Here is a 15,556-nt window from a genome sequence, read left to right on the forward strand (position 1 = left end):
CCCCCCCCCGCCTCCCGGCTAGGTGTGCGGGGGGATGCGGGAAGCTGTGGGGCTGCGGACAGGAAGGAGAGGCGGCGCGGGGTGGCCCTAGGGGCTGGGGGACAACGGGGAAGAGGAGCTGCCTTTGTACGCGGTGGGTGAAAGCGCGGTTTTAGGGAGAAGCCATCCCCTCTGGGTTTAGGTGCTGCGCGGCTCCATGGGGTGCGGGGCTTTGGGGTGGTTGGGGCACCCCGTTTCACCAGCGTCTCCTGGTGTCCGGTCACACCAAGGCGGCACTGAGCAGCCGCCGGGGCAGTGCCACCGCTTCCTGAAACGCGCCCGCACCGGGGAACGCGGTCCCGAGCACCGGGCGGGCACAGCCGGGCGGGCGCAGCGCGGCCCCCGTGGGAGCCACGCGTCCCTTTGCCACCGCAGCCCCGCGGGGACAGCTCAGGGTCCCCACCTCTCTGCAGCTCCCCCTCCGCGCTCGCAGCCGGCGCCGCTTGCCGTGGGGAGGGCAACGACGCTGCCGGTTCGGGGACAAATAACGTTGTTGGGTTGGTTTTTTCTTTTTTTTCCTGCACCCAGGTTTTGGCTGCCCATGGTGGTCGCGGGTGTCCCAAGCGCCCGGCCACGTTGTGGGACCCAGCGCGGCCATGTAGAGCAGATGGGGACGGGATGAGCCCCGCGCTCCGCCTGCTGCTGTCCCTGGCCGGCTGCACCCTGCTGCGGGGTGAGTCCCCAAAACGCGCCTGCGGGGAGGGCGGGTGCTCGGGCAAAGCCTTGGGACGGGCGCAATGTGGCCAAAGAGGCCGCGTTGCTGCCGGGGGAGCGCACGGCCTCACGTCCCCCTGCTCCCCCCAGGCACACCGCTGCCCCCCCGGGGAGTGCGGCTGCGGGCTCAGAACTTCCACGTGCAGCTGCGGTGGGAGCCGGACCCGCGCGCGCCCAACGGGACCACGTACCAGGTGGAGTGGAGGAAGAGGTAGGTGGAGAGCGAGGGTTCCTTCCCTGCAGCAAGCATCCCATAATAACGCCGTGGCGGGGTCGGCTCAGGAGGCGTCCTCCTGGGTTCTGACTTCCTCCAAGGATGGAGGCTCCATCACCCGCCTGTTCCCTCTGTTGTCGGTCGCCCCGTTCCCTCTGTTGGTCCCTCTCGGTAAAAACAAGGGAGGGTTTGGGTTTCTTTGGGGTTTAGGCTGGCTGTTTTTTTTTTTTCCCCCTTATGCTCAAATGGAAATTCCTCATTCAATCCACCTTCGTTTCAAACCACGCCTGCTCCCCTTCCACGGGGCATCACCAAGAAGATCATCGCTCCTCTCCGTGTGGATAGGGTCCCCCTGCTCCGAGCCACCTCCTTTTAGGACTGAACCTTCCCAGCCCTCAGCCCCATCCCACAGATGCCCCAACCACCAGTAGCTCTCCACAAGAAGCTCACCCTCTCAGACCTCCTCCGTGCTCTCCAGCACGCAATAAGCCACCGCCGCCGTGCAGGCGATGCTTGGTGCCGCCCAGCCCCACACCTCGCTCCCCAACCCCGCCTGGCCAGGCACGGTGGATGGTGATGGGTTTTCCCCTCCTGTCATTGTCTCCACGGGCAGAACCTCTCGCTGGACCAGGGCAGACACCTGTGGGGGGAACAGCAGCGGCTCATCCTGGGTGTGCGAGCTGCACTGCGACGACATCCATGGAATCTACTGGGCGAGGGTGAGAGCGGTGCAGGATGGCGAGCCCTCCCCGTGGGTCAGTTCCAGCGAGCTGCTGCCGTACAGAGACAGTAAGGAGCCTTCATCTGCATCCCTGCTGTTCTTGGGGGAGATCCTATGAGGGGTGGGAAAAGCATCATCCCTAGAGAATGACCGCTCCTGGGAAACAAGATGCCTACCTTGTGTTTTGAAGGACTTAGTGCTTCCTCCTCTTTATATTTTCCCTCTCCCTCTAGCAATTGTGGGTCCTCCCACCCTGTCCTGGCAGCTCCAGGGCCATAACCTCAGCATCAACCTCAGCGCGCCGCTCACCCCCTACCGGAGCAGGCACGGATCCTACAAACCGCTCAGCAGAGTGCTGCGGAAACTGCGGTACCACCTGCGCCTGTACCACAGGGGCGTGCTCCAGCAGGAGGTGCGTGGGGGGGTGGGGGCCTGGGGGGGGGCAGAGGGGTGCTCTGGAGCCCGTATCCCATTGTGTTGGGGCGATAGCACGAGGGCTTGGAGTTGGCAGTGCCCATAAGGCTGTCCCACATGTGGGTAAGCAGGTAGGAGATAGGGGTGGTTTGTATTCTAGAGATGGGTCTTGTAGTCTGGGGACCCCTTTCTTCTTCCATCAGAAAAAGTGAAGGGTTATGGGATGGAAGCATCCCATCGCCATCCCATAACAGGCGCTGGGACCTTGGCCCTCTGCTTGCAGGTGCCCTGCCGATGGACCACCAGGAGAGCATCGTGCACCTTCAGGTTCCTGATGCCCAGCACGCAGTACTGTGTCCGCACGGTGGCAGTGGACATAGCCCCGCAGCGGAGCCAGGAGGCTGAGCAGTGCCTGGAGACACCGGCAGGTCCTGCAGGTGAAAGTCCGGTGTCATCAAGGATGCGTGGCAGGACCTGGGTCACGCACCCTGCATGGACCCTACTGGTCAGAGCTGGCCCCAGCTAGGGGGATGCCGCTGTGGGGGCTGATGGAGACTGTCCCTGCAGGCTTCCCCTGGGTGCTCCTGGCCGTGCTGGTTGCTGCCCTCCCGCTGCTGAGCGTGCCTGCGGTCTGCCTGACCTGTGTGTATGCCTTCCCGAAGCCCTCGGAGACGCACCTCCCAAAAACGCTGGTGAGTGACCGCCGTGCACACAGGGCTCTCAGGGTCTGCAGCCCCTGCCCGCCCCGCTGCCCCCGGCCTTGCTGTGTGGGGTTTGGCCTTGCCAGGGTGCCGTGGTTCTGCTGGAGCAGGGAACGCGAGCTTTACCCTTGGAGCAGCACCAGGGCGAAGCTGACCCGCAGTATTCTCAGCTGTACATCCCCATTCCCCTGTGGCAGCACTCAGCAGGACAGCCTGGCTCCCCGCATCCCACTGCCCCCTGCGTTCCCATGTCCCTGTGCTGGGGGTGACACGAGTGACCTGCCAGGCTCAGCAGTTCCCCGTGCACCACAGGGGGAGGCGGCATCCAGCTGCTCAGCCCACCCTGGTCGTATTGGTGCTGGGGGTTGGCTTCTGCACCGGGTTTGCTGGTTGTCCATTTGCATTGTGCATGCAATGGGTTGCCCAGCACCAGCACCCAGCAGCACTGGGGTTGTAGCACCCTGGCACTGACTGCTTTGCTCCCCGCTTCCCTCCAGGCTCTGCTGCCCGGCAGCGCTGTGGTGCCCACCCTGGAGCTGCAGGAGGATGCACCAGCCCCACTACTGCCAGCCCCCAATGAGCCCCCAGTGCCCACAGCTCCAAAGCTGCTGGGGGAGCAGCACTACCAGGAGAGGAGCGGTTACTGCCCCAATGGGTTTGGGACAGAGTGGCACGAGGGCAGAGCTGCACCCAGCTCCCAGCCGGGCTCCTGGGTGCCAGCACAGCAAGAGGATGAGGAGGATGAAAGCGATGGGGATGCTGCGACGGTGTCCCCAGTCAGCAGCGTGATGGATGGGGACTATGGGACATCGGAGGCCTGGCTCTCCCCGCACCTCCAGCTTTATTCCACGGCTCTGGGGGTGGGCAGCAGCCTTCCTCCCACCCTGCACACCGTCAGCATCAGCCCTGGAGAGCTGCAGGAGAGCATGGCCAGGTCCTGGGTACCGCTGAGCTCCGTGAGGTTACCGGGGACCGAGCTGGAGATGGGTGACGGTGACACGCAGCAGCAGGGCTGTCCCTGCACGCTGCCCCCGCTGCTCATCTGGCACATGGGCACACCCCATGGGCAGGAGGCAGCAGCATCCTCAGAGCATCCCTCTGCCGTGCTGGGTGCTCCTGAAGCAGAGTACGAGGAGTAGGTGCCCCCCCCCCCATCTTTATTTATCCCCCCCACGGGTGTGTATATACCTGTGTGAATAGCGTATGGGCTGTCGCAAATCTGGGTGCGTGCACACGCAGGCATCTCTCTGTTAGAGACTTCTTTTAATTTGCCAGGACTGTGCACGGTTGTTATCATTTTTTAAATAACACTAATTTATTCTGGAAAGCTCTTTGCTGTGCCCGGCGCCTCTGTGCCACAGGGCGAGCGCTGCCCTGCTGCAACAAGGAGGGGGGGAAGGAAGCACCTGCCATCGCTTTGGGTCACACGAAACGGCCCCTTCGGTTTTCAGGTGTCGAGAGAGCAAAGCCCAAATCCCACCAGGAGGATTTCCCCGTGCTACAATGTGGCACATCGCTGTGTCACGGCCTGGAGCTGCTGCCTCGGCGGAGGTCGGGGCTGCAGCTGGGAAGCAGAGAGGGGACGAGCCCAGGGCTCGCTGCTGGTGCTCCATCCCCCCTCCCCCCCTCCTCCGTGCTTTGTAGCCACCCACCCCAGGGGGATGGGGGGGGGAGGGGGGGATGAAGCAGCCGGAGGGTGAGAAACAGAAAAAGGTGAGAGCGGAAGCCGGCGAAGCGCCGTGACATTTCAGCGGCTCGGCTTTCCGAGGGTTTGGTTTTGCACGGGCTGGGAGGTGTGAGGCATCGCGGAGACAGCGCGGGGCGATGCGTCGGGTGGAGGTGGTTGGAGCTTCTGACGGAGCCGCTTCAAAGCGACGAGGAGAAGGCAGCTGGCAACGGCTCTCGGCGAGACGCAGCCCGGCGGGGGATAGCGGGAGGGTGTTTCCTATTGCTAACCTTCAAATAGCGGAGCTGCCAGACCATGCAGATAACGGAGGGGGTGGGGAGGGGGGAAGGTTCTGTGCAGGGGCTGCCACGTGGGCCAGCAGCACCGAGTGAGCACGGGGGCTCCTGAGGCGGTGGAACCAAATGCAGCTCTCACGTTTTTGCCTTGGAGCCCAGGAAGAGCCCCGCTTGGCTCCAAGGCGAGGAGCGGTTTGGGGGCTCGCACCCCGAGAGGCGAAGTGTTCGGGTGGATGTTGGGGGCCGCGGGCTGCGGGAGCTGGGTTTAGGAGGCGTGCGGGGTTGGGGAGCTGCGTTCCGTCCCCGTGTGACCCGCGGCCCTCGGCTGGGAGCTGGCTCCGCGGTGGTGAGCAGCGTTTCCCATCGCACGGGTTGGGCTGGCAGTGCCCTCCTCTGGGGACGCGTGGCAAGTGCCGGAGCTCGGGTGGTGCCAGCGGAAGGGACGAGCTCGGCCCCGGGATCTGCCACCGGCAGCTGGCGTCGGGCAGGTGGAAACGGGACCGGGCTGGGTCTGGCAGGACCCACGGCCGGGATGGAAGAACCCCCCCCCCCATACCGCCCGCGTCCCGCTGCGCACAGCGGTGTCGGTGCCTCCTCGGGTCGCCCCGGGGAAGGGCTCCGTGCTCGGGCCGTGCTGACCGGCAGAGCTGCGGCCCCCGGTGACAAAGCGTTCTGCCCCACTGTGTCCCAAGAGAGACGAAGGCGGGTGTCCCACCACGGTTTCAAAGGGACTTTCCTGGTGGCACCCCCGAGGCAGGGATGGGTTTCCTCTTCCCATGGGTGACAGCACGTGGCTGACCCCCCCTCGCGTCCCTGCAGCGCTCCCCTGCTGCTCGCAGGAGGGTGACCCATGAGCGAGGGGGACAGCAGCTGTCACAGCAGCCTGAGCTGTGGGGACAACGTCCGCTGGGTCGCTCCGAGCTGAGCATCTCAAAGAGGCAAAGAGATGTAAAGGGACACGATTCCATTGGCTGCTGTTAGGACAGAATATGGTTATTCCCCCCGGAAAGTCCATTCTTCATGATCCTGCTGCTGGGACACCGGCTGCACATCTGTCACTGCCGCTTGTTTTCCACGGAGACAGAGAAATGGATATTTAAGCCAAAAACACCCATGCTCCCACACTGGCTGTGATTTGTGTGCTGTTCAGCCACGCTTCCCCCCGTTTGCATTGATTTACTGGCCTGGCTGTGTGGATCCGTGTGCTCTGTCCAAATGTTGGCCCCGTGCTCCCCTCCCCAGCCCCACCAGAAGTGGGGTTCATCTCTGCAGCCTCCCCTACTGCTTCCCCCCCCCCCCCAGCACGGCACAGCCTGGGACACAGCCGTGCATTTCTCAAATGTCCTCCTCCAGGGCTGAGGGCAGGGCAGTGACCACCATCTCCTGCCACCGGGATGGATGGAGAAAGGACATCCAGCTCCATGCGAGCCTGCTGGTAGCAGAGGGGCCGTAAAGAGAACGCATCCCTCTCAAGCTGCAGGGCCCTCGGTCACGGCTTAGGGAAGGTGATGCTTCCCCCGAGGACAGTGGTGGCTGTGGTGGTGCTGTTGGCTGCTTGCTGCAGCAGCACCGCTCCCGCCTACCCCGAAAGCAGCGGAGCTGACACGGGGCGAGCTCTGCCCATGCAGCACGCGGGCCCCGTCGTGGCACGCTGCTGCTGTTTCTGGGAAACGAGCGGCCTCCCGTCTCCTCTCGCCTCTTGGCTGACTCACGGGGACTTCCAGAGCTTTAGCAACTCTGTCACGTGTCCGACACAGGGAAAATACCCGAGCTGGGTGCTTGGGAATTTCTTTGGAGCCAGCGGAGCGCGGTGGGAGCTTGCTGGGGTTGTGCACAGACAGGCGACGGCGGAGCAATGGGGGGAAGAGATCTGGAAAGCACCGCAGCCAGCTGGCTTCTGAGGCAGCAGCAACTGGACGCCTCAGGCTGCACTTAACCCTTTCCATCTGCACCAGCATGGCCAGGCAGGGCGCAGAGCTGACTTTCACGGCGGAGGGAAGCTCAGTGGCCAGTGGGAACGCTCCCCACCTGTCCTGAAGGCTGCAGATGCTGTTTGCCTCCGCACCTCCTCCTGTAGCATCCTCCCTGGGGTCAGTACGTGAGCAGCGGGTGAGCTGGATCTGCAGGGCGATGATCACAAAGTCCAGCTGCAGGCCGGTCGGTGGAGGCACATCCCACGCTGGGACCAACGTTGTCCAGCAGCTCCTTTGGAGACCTGGATGGTGGGACAGAGCGTGTCCTCGGGCAGCTTGCAGGTGACACCGAGCTGGGACGAGCGCCCCACGGCGTGGGCTGGAGATGGGGTCTGAGGGGCCTCATGGGGCTCAACAAGGAGAAATGCAATGCGCTGCGCCAGGGGATGGATGGCCCCCCAGCAGGATGCACTGGGGGCACCCCCTGGAGGGTTCCTTTCCCTTTCGTGCAGCGCTGGAACCAGACCCCACGCCAACAGGTGACCTGGCTGGTGGGGCAGCTGGCCTTGTAGCTGACAGCAGCCTCTAGCAGGACCCCAGCCATCCCGGAGCCTGAAGCAGGCTCTGACTGAGTCGAATGGAGTGAGCCAGGAGCACCAAGCTCGTGGCAACAGGGGGTGCCAGGGCTCGGGGGCAGCTGGGCACGAGGGTGGGACTGGTGTGGGGCCGGTCATGGAGGGAGGTGCAGAGGATGCTACTGGGAGCAGGAGAGACAGAGCAGGACCCTAGCAACCCAACACAAGGAGCATGTGCCCACGCCCAGCGAGTTGCCCACGCGCTGACAGCTCACAAGCAAGGCGTATTAAAATAAAGTTTATTGCTGTCCTTAGTTACAAAAAAATCAAAAAACATAAAACCACCAAACGACCCAAAACTCATCAATAAAAAAAAAAGAACAGTCCCCAAACCCGGTGCTATCAGAAGCAGGCTTGCAAGGACACAGCTTTTAGTGCAAAGAGGGAGGTGGCAGTGAGAGCTGGCGGGTGGCTCTGCCAGCGAGGGTCTGCAGAGGACCCTCACGCTCACTGTACAGTATTTGTTGCTGGCCATGGGGGCTGGAGGGGGATGGCTGTGTTGGCAGGAGCCCCAGGAGGAGCTGGAGGTGTTGGGGGGGAGGATGGGAGGTCGGGGGTTTGATTTCTCTGGCACTGGAATGGGAGGAACAGCTCTAACCAGGGAGCACGGGCAGCACCAAAGCTGCTCGGGTATCTCCTGAGGACATGGCAGCTTCTGCCTGGGGCTGCATTGCAGAAAGGAGAAGGATGCTCTGCCCCGTGCCTCCCTCCAGGTCAGGTGGGGAGGGGCTGATGTGGAGCAGGGAGGTGGCTTTGGGGCTGCATCTCCTATGGGGACCACCAAGGTCTCAGAGCCAGGTGGGACCTCTCAGCCAGCGCCATGTGCTGAGGGCTGGGCGCGACACAAGGTCCCTGTACCCTGGAGCTGCAGATCTATTAGGGGACCCCACAGAGCCCTCCTTCCCAGCCACCAGCAGGTCCCCGGTGCTGTCCCCAGCATCTCCCCGCCCCGATGTCCAAGTGAGGAGATGGATGCACGTCGTCAATTATTGCCACAGATAAATCATAGGGGAAGAGCTTACTGGGGCCTGGATGCCTCGGGGAAGAGACAGCCCAAGCGTGGGTGGTGGTGGGACCCTGTAGGGACGTGCCATCTCTTCCAGCGCTGGTGGGACACATCGGGAGGTCTCAGCTCTTCCACTATAGGCTGGTGCTTGGCTTTTCCCATCGTGTGCCATGCGATCGGTTGTAGGGGTGGGGACACAGTTGCCCCCAGAGCCACACGGTGACCAGTCCGTAGGTGCGGTCCGCGCTGGTGGCACGTGGGGGCTGCAAAGCAAGGCGCTCTTTCCAAAAACTGGGGTGCGGGGATGCCGTAACCCCCCCCCCCCAGCCCCTCTCTTGGCCAGGGTTTGGTGGGAGGTGAGGGACCGACGGCCCGCAGGGGGCTAGGTCATCTTCCTGGCCACGCTGGCGTAGGTGTGCACGATCTCCTCGTCCGCGGGACACGTGTGGCTGAACTCATCGCAGGCGTAGGCGTTGTTGAGGTAGCGCCAGACACCCGTCATGTCGGCCGGGATCTCGAAGTCCCGGTACTTTTTGGCCGCAATCTGGAAGGAAGAACCAAGCTGAGGCAACGCCAGTGCCACCCCGTGCGGTGAGGACCCCGGCTTTGGCTCTGGGAACCCTCACCTTGATGATGTGCAGCTTGGGGAGCAGGTTGCAGTCAGCCAGCGTCAGGTGGTCCCCATCCAGGAATTTCCTCTTGGAGACGGTGATGTCCTCCACGCTGTCCTGGTCGATCTCCTCGGGCAGCGGGGTGGTGAGGTACTGATCCAGCCGCTGAAATTCCCGCAGCAGAGCCTTCTCCAGGTCTGGGTGGGCAGGGAAGAGCACGGCATCATCCAGGGCCCCCAGTCCCCACCTGGCTCAGTCCCTGAGCCTCTACCGGGCTGTGTCTAAGGGAGCGAAGCCCTAGCTATGCCCCCAGCCCCTGTTCCTTACTGCTATTTGCTTCCTTGCGCGAGTTCTTGATGTACGCCGAGAACTTGGCGAAGATGTCGCTGCCCACATCGAAGGACTCCTTGTATTTGGGGCTCAGATGCGGGTACCTGGAAGGAGATGCCGGCGTCAGCACGGTCCCCAGCTGGGGACATCCCATGGATCGTGGTACCCACAGGTGGCACTGGTGGGGGCTGAGCAGCCGCAAGGCCTTAAATAACAGCAGCTCCTGCATTAGCACAGCTGTTTGCAATAGGGCAGAAACTGCGGGGCTTGGGGACACTCCCCAGGGTGCTGCACAGGGGCTGCCACGTGTGAGGAGGATGACGATGAATGCGCTCAGCGCTTCCTCTTTTGTGTCGGGCGTTTGCTTTGGCAATGAGCAGGCAGAGGTGGGGGCACCTCCCGTCCCCACCCCGACAGCACTTGCCATCGCCAGCTGCGAAACCAGCAGCTCCCAGGGAAACCTCACCCCACCTCTGCTGCTCTTCCTCCCGTTGTTCCCTGTCCCATGGTGTCCCCCACCCCGGATGCTCTCCTGCCTCAGTTTCCCCAGCCAGCCAGCCCTGCGCAATGCGGGTTTGCAATTACGTGGGTGGGCACAGGGTCTGCTCCAGGAACTCCTCGATCTTGATGAAGTCAGTTTTCAGCTCCCGGTTGAACAGCAGGAAGGGCGGGTTGGTGCCTGGCGCTAAATCTTTCAGCTCTTCGGGTTTCCTGGAGCAGAGAAAGGAAGGAGAAAAAGCTGGGGTGAGCGCACCGGGAGCGCCCTGCTTGTATGCTGGGCTGGGTTCGGGTTCTGGGAGGTGCCCCCCAACTTTCTGGTGTCTCAAACCCATGTGTAAGTGATGCACGTGGCTGGAGGACAGGGCCCAAGCACACCGGGATGGTGGCACCTCACCTGGTCATGTCCACCGTGGTGACGTTGAACTTCACCCCTTTGAGCCACAGCACCATGAAGAGGCGCTGGCAGAAGGGGCAGTTCCCGATGTTCTCTCCATCCAGCCCAGCCTGCGGGGAGAGCGGAGAGGTCAAACCCTGCCCCGAGATGAAGCCGGGAGGAGAGGAGGAGGAGGTGGAGGAGGATGGACAGCGCATGGGAGAGGAAGGGAGGGTCAGCTTGGCTGGGACACCAGGCTAAGAGGGGAAATGTGCTCATGTTTGCCAGGAAAAGCACAGCTTGTTTTTGTCTGCTGCACCGCGCAGCCTTAAGGCAGCCAAGCGAGAGGCGTGAGCATCACCCGCCCCCAGGGAGGAGAAGGGGTTGGGGAGCACAGCCACCACCACCACCTGGAGGAGTGTTTGGGTTAACATCGGGTTGCAGGTGTCCTGAGAGGGGCTGGCAGGGGAGGAAACAGCCTCAAATCTGCCCCACTCTTATGCTATCAAGCACCTCCGCTCCCTTTCCCCTCTCCACCATCCCTAGCAAGCCAACACCAATGTCATCCCTTGGAGCACCTCCAGCACCGGCAGCTCGGTGTGGCTGTCCTGAAAGGAAAATCAGGACAGCCTCTGCAGGAAACAGAAAATAAACCTCAGCCAAGCCCATCTGAGGATGCTCGGAGCCAAATGTTATCAGGAGGAAGCTCCACCAGCACTCATGGCACCAAGCAGCAGGGAGGGGAAGTCATGGCTCTTTGCTTCCCCCTCCAGCAGGAGCCTCTTCCTCTGCTCAGCGAGGGCTCCTGCACCCCCCCCCCCCTCCCCAATGACTGTGCACCCTGTTTTCCCCTCCAGAGGATGCAGAAACCCCTTCAGATGATGAAAGAACCCATCCAGATGGTGGAGAAACCCTTCCAGGTGATAGGGAAACCCATCCAGATGATGGAGGAAGCCGCCGAGACTATAAAGAAATCCTCCCAAATGATGAAGAAAACCCTCCAGATGATGGAAGAGTTCTTCTCAATGATGGAGAATCCCTGAAGATAATGGAGAACCCCTCCAGACCATGGTGAAGCCCTGAAGATGATGGAGAACCCAACCAGATGATGGAAGAACCCCTCTAGATGACGGAGAACCCTTCCTGATGATAAAGAACCCATCCAGATGCTGGAGAATCCCTGCAGATGATGGAGAAGCCCCGCTGCCAATGAATGAAGGCAGCCTGGGAGGTGCAGGCTTTCAGCCCCCACCCGAGGCCCCATGCCTGCACGAGGCATCAAAACCCCAAAGTTGCTCACAAGTTCCGGTGGTTTCGCGCGGGGCGAAGCAGCACAAGGAGGAGGGAGCACCCTGCGAGCTGCATTGTCCCAGCATCCCCCGGACCTGCCCTAAATTTCTCCCTAAAAGAACTGGGGGAGGGGGGGGCACCTCGGGGTGGGCTGCGCAATGACACCGGGCACAGGGCACGTGGAGGATGATGCGCACGTCAGTTTGCTAACGGACGAGCAAGGGGGGGTTTTGGGTGCTAAATTAAGATTTAGGGGAAGTCCTGAGCCGCCACTTTGTTTTCTGTTTCCCTTCCCTCCAAAACCCCCCTCAACGCGCTGCCGCCATCACAGCAGCCGAGCACAAATCTTCCTCTGCCCCCAGCCAGCCCGGGGCAAAAAGCAGGGCAGGAGAGGGAATGGGAGACCCGAATCCTTTTCCCCTATTGGATGCATTGCTCAGGGCTCAGCCTGGGCTCGGTGCCTGGGGAGCATTGCTCTGGGGAGAGGGGATGGGGTGAAGCCCGGGGTAACGCTTCCCAGCGCCAATATCCAAGGAAAAGAGCAGAGACCACGCGTGCAGCAGCAGATGTTTGTTTGGGACGGGAGTGTCGGAATGTTCCCGAGGAAACACTTGAAAAATTGCTCAATAGGAGGAAAGGAAAAGAAAAGGAAAGGGGAGGAAAGGAAAAGAAAAGGAAAGGAAAGGAAAGAGAAGGAAAAAAACCAGCACATTCTCTAGTGAATAATCCTCAGGGCTGACCGAAGAAGCTGCCCCATCCCGCCCATGCTCCATTTCCCAGCCCCACTGGGTTGCGTTTCCACCCTCCCGTTGCTCTCGCAGCCGGGTTTGTCTTTGCACTTCTGGAGCTGCTCACCCCAGTGCTTCGCTGCAGCTGCCGTTTCCAGGGGGTGCTCGACCACCTCTGGAGCGGAGCATCCTCTGGGGCTCCCCACGCCACCCAGCTGGCCGCCAAACCGCAGAGAACGCCCCAAATCCCCACCGCCCGCCTGCAACACCAGCCAGCAGACCTGGCCGAGCCCACCTTGACAAAGAGCTCGATCTCGGGCTCCTTCACCGGCCGGCTCTCCATCGCAGGGAATGCAGTGGGGGGAGCTGCTCACTGCTGCGCTGAGTTTCGCCCGTGCTCTGTGGCGCGCGGCTGCAGCACCTCAGGGTGGGCTGGGACCGGGGCTCGCCCTTTCCTTCCCTTTTGAGGCGGGGAGGAGCGATGGGGTGCAAGGAGGGGGAAGCTGCGGGGCCTCCCAGCTGTGACTCAGCACGCATCTATCAGGGAGGCACTGACGGGTCCCCGGCCCAGCTATCGCGCCCTCCCAGGCGTCTCAATCACCTCTCCAATGGGAATGGGGTTGGTTTTTGTTTTTTTTTTTTTTGCACAGGAAGCGTCTTCACCATCCTCCAGCCCGCTTCTTCCCCCCTGCCTGAGCTTCTTGTTGCTGTCCCACTGGATCCCGTGGATACGGAACGTGAGCACGATGCCGCGATGCCCCCCCGCTGCTGCAAGGGGACATGGGGCTGAGGATCTGGGGAAGCGTGGAGGGCAGGCCTGGCTGCTTGCCACCACCTCCTCGCAGAGAGTCTTACACAGGAAGGCGTTGCGAAACACCCACAGCCCCATTCCCGGAATTTGGGCTGTTTCATGGGAAAGATTCCCCCCTGCTTTCCTTCCCAGGATGCCTTCGGGTGGGGCTGGCTGCTGGGGTGAACCCAGCAACGTGCTATGGTGCCGTGCAGTCAGGCCCCAGCTTTGCACAAAACAGGGGGTTTTGTCACACCCCGCTTGCCCCGGTCACCCCAGCTCCAGTTTGGATAAGCTCAGAACTTTCTGCAAACAATCTGTGAATGAAGAGAGCTTCCTGCTGCTGCTAAGCACAGAGCAGCCCTTCCCTTCCTCCCCAGTGCTCAATGACCGGACATGTGCTGAGACGCAGACCGCAGCATGTGTGTATCCGCCCGGCCACATGAGAGAAAGCGGGGTGCAGGCTGGGGACCCCACTGCCCCTCCTCCATCTGCTGCACGGCCCTCAAAAACACATCCCCTCCTCCCAGGGGCCCTTGTCCCCGTGCCGTCCCAGCTGCCCAAAGCAGCCCCAGTTGCTCCGCAGGGCACAGAAGGAGCCATTGTCACCGCCGTGCCAGCCCCCGCCCTGGCGCCAGCTGCTGCGGGGACTGGGCAGCGGCAGAGCGCGGTGCTGGCACCATGGTGGCCACGCTGGTGGTGGCTTTGCTGCTCCTCTGCTTGGCCACAGGGACAGAGGCCAGCCCAGAGCTCGGCGGTGAGTGGGGCACAGGGGGGGCTGTGAGGGGTGGGGTGTAAGCAAGGCTTGGCTGGGTGGCTTGCGGGGTTTTGGGGATCCCACAGGAGATGCACTGGCTCTACATCCCTCAGCAACCTGCATCCCTCAGCAACCTGCATCCCTCAGCATCCTTCATCCCTCAGCATCCTGCATCCAGCACCCTGCATCCCCCAGTGCCCTGAATCCTGCCTGGCAAGAAGGCTCATTGCCCTCTCCCCACCCTCAATCCTCCAAACAACAGAGGGAAAGCACCAAGATAAGTGCTTTGGGACACAAACTACGCAGGATTAAAAAAGAGAAATACCCCATGATGGGAATTCAGGGTGAGAAGGACCTGTGCCTGCCCAAAAGGGTGTGGGCTGGGAATAGCTCATCCATTGGGTTCTTCCCATTTCTGGTGATCATCTCTTGGGGATCCTTTCTTGGGGATCTTTTCTTAGTGACTGACCATCTCTTGGTGACCATCTCTTGGTGGCCACCTCCGGCCATCATCTCTGGTCCCCCCCGGCTCATCCTCATGTCCCCACGCAGGGTACCTGCGCAAGGTGCTGCGGAACCACACGGTGCACACGTGTGACGGGGAGCAGCTCCTCATCCTGTGCCCTCGTAAGACCACCATCAGCATCCTGGGCGCCTTCTACGGGCGCCGCGTGCCCAGCCCCAACCTGTGCCCCAGCCCGGGCAACGTGTCCCAGGAGAGCACCGAGTGCATGTCTCCCACAGCCCACCTGGTAAGGGCAGCGTCTCGGGACGTTTGGGGTCGCAGAACATGCTCGGGGCCATGCTCGTGGGACATTTCTAGGAGAGCGGGGTGTGTGGGATCTCCTGTGCTGAGTCCCAGCAAGAGCAGCCGGGGAGGTGGCACTGCTACAGCCCAGCCAGCGCCAAAATCAGCCCCCCCTAATATCCCCGCAACGGGGACTGTACCAGAGCAAGGTGTGGCGTGAAGCCTCGTCCCCATCTTGTGGCCGTGAGTGTGCATTGCACGGGGCCGTCCTGGGAGGTGGCTGGGACTGCGAGGGCGTTGCGTGGAGCTGCACGACTGCGCACGCCTGCAGGGGTGTTGCACAGAGCCCCGTGAGCGTATCTCCACTGGCTGAAGTGCTGCATGGAGCTGTGCAAATGTGCACACCTACCTGCAAAGGTGTTGCATGGAGCTGTGTGGTTATGTGCGCTTGCACAAGCATTGCATGGAGCTACGTCAGTGTGCATGCATGCATATTATGTGGAGCCATGCGAATGTGCACGCCTGCACAGGCATTGCATGGATCTTTCTGAATGCGTATGCTTACGTGGGTGATGCATGGAGCCACGTGAGTGTGTCTGCATGCATGGATCTTGCAGGAAGCTGTATGAATGTGCATGCCTGCATGTTTGCAGCATACACATTGCAGGGAGCTGTGACAGTGAGCACACATCTTGTGCTGCAGCCAGGTACCATGCACAGTCTGCATGGGCACAGGGCAGCACCTGATTTGGGAAACGGCCACCAAAGTTGCCCACAAGATCAGGTGGCCACGGTGGGGGTGTCAGCAGCCATGGGACAGAGGTGATAGCATAGAGGTGACAGCAGCCCGGGGTCCTGCCACCAGCCTCACGCCCACCCCACTCTGCTCTGCAGAAGCTGCTGGCTGAGTGTCAGGACCAGCAGTGGTGCCAGTTCTCAGTGCACAGCCAAGTGTTTGGGCCGGACCCGTGCCCCGGGACACACAAGTACCTCATCGCATCCTACAAGTGCCGGCCAGGTGGGTAGCACCCATGGGCACCCGGGGCTGGGGAAGAGGAGAGGGTTTGGGGTGTCACACTGGGTCGGTCACTCTACGGTGTCACCCTCCC

At 61.9% G+C, this 15,556-nt stretch overlaps 3 protein-coding genes across 4 annotated transcripts in view; 2 read left to right on the forward strand and 1 right to left on the reverse strand.

Moving 5' to 3' along the window:
* LOC110403227 overlaps positions 1 to 4,130 on the forward strand; it is a 4,771-nt gene extending 641 nt beyond the window's left edge. For both annotated transcript variants that reach the window (XM_021406246.1, XM_021406247.1), the window contains exons 2-8: positions 568 to 712; positions 844 to 964; positions 1,581 to 1,756; positions 1,922 to 2,100; positions 2,386 to 2,539; positions 2,670 to 2,794; positions 3,301 to 4,130. In XM_021406246.1, coding sequence (XP_021261921.1) covers positions 568 to 712; positions 844 to 964; positions 1,581 to 1,756; positions 1,922 to 2,100; positions 2,386 to 2,539; positions 2,670 to 2,794; positions 3,301 to 3,942 — 1,542 coding nt within the window. In that variant the 3' untranslated portion in view covers positions 3,943 to 4,130. The remainder of the gene's footprint in view (positions 1 to 567; positions 713 to 843; positions 965 to 1,580; positions 1,757 to 1,921; positions 2,101 to 2,385; positions 2,540 to 2,669; positions 2,795 to 3,300) is intronic.
* Positions 7,537 to 12,643, reverse strand: LOC110403229 (chloride intracellular channel protein 2-like). The gene is made up of 6 exons (XM_021406249.1): positions 12,448 to 12,643; positions 10,156 to 10,265; positions 9,846 to 9,971; positions 9,258 to 9,364; positions 8,946 to 9,127; positions 7,537 to 8,863 (listed from the first exon to the last, which is right to left on the reverse strand). Exons 1-6 carry the CDS (start codon positions 12,493 to 12,495, stop codon positions 8,702 to 8,704), a joined length of 735 nt encoding a protein of 244 aa, XP_021261924.1. The 5' UTR covers positions 12,496 to 12,643; the 3' UTR covers positions 7,537 to 8,701.
* On the forward strand, positions 12,915 to 15,550 carry LOC110403230 (protein eva-1 homolog C-like). The gene is made up of 3 exons (XM_021406250.1): positions 12,915 to 13,699; positions 14,252 to 14,451; positions 15,342 to 15,550. The coding sequence occupies exons 1-3, from the start codon at positions 13,363 to 13,365 to the stop codon at positions 15,471 to 15,473; spliced, it is 669 nt and encodes a 222-aa protein (XP_021261925.1). The 5' UTR covers positions 12,915 to 13,362; the 3' UTR covers positions 15,474 to 15,550.

This window comes from Numida meleagris, chromosome 8, assembly GCF_002078875.1.
Source record: "Numida meleagris isolate 19003 breed g44 Domestic line chromosome 8, NumMel1.0, whole genome shotgun sequence".
Classification (NCBI taxonomy): domain Eukaryota; kingdom Metazoa; phylum Chordata; class Aves; order Galliformes; family Numididae; genus Numida; species Numida meleagris.

What these genes read in the sequence shown, in the direction of transcription:
- LOC110403229 (XM_021406249.1), bottom strand. Translation starts at nt 12,495, where the DNA reads ATGGAGAGCCGGCCGGTGAAGGAGCCCGAGATCGAGCTCTTTGTCAAG. An exon ending in ACCACGGTGGACATGACCAG is followed by an intron (nt 9,972 to 10,155) that starts GTGAGGTGCCAC and finishes TCTCTGCTCCAG; the next exon opens with GAAACCCGAAGAGCTGAAAG. An exon ending in CCAAGCTGCACATCATCAAG is followed by an intron (nt 8,864 to 8,945) that starts GTGAGGGTTCCC and finishes TCTTCCTTCCAG; the next exon opens with ATTGCGGCCAAAAAGTACCG.
- LOC110403230 (XM_021406250.1), top strand. Translation starts at nt 13,363, where the DNA reads ATGTGTGTATCCGCCCGGCCACATGAGAGAAAGCGGGGTGCAGGCTGG. An exon ending in GGCCAGCCCAGAGCTCGGCG is followed by an intron (nt 13,700 to 14,251) that starts GTGAGTGGGGCA and finishes GTCCCCACGCAG; the next exon opens with GGTACCTGCGCAAGGTGCTG. An exon ending in TGTCTCCCACAGCCCACCTG is followed by an intron (nt 14,452 to 15,341) that starts GTAAGGGCAGCG and finishes TCTGCTCTGCAG; the next exon opens with AAGCTGCTGGCTGAGTGTCA.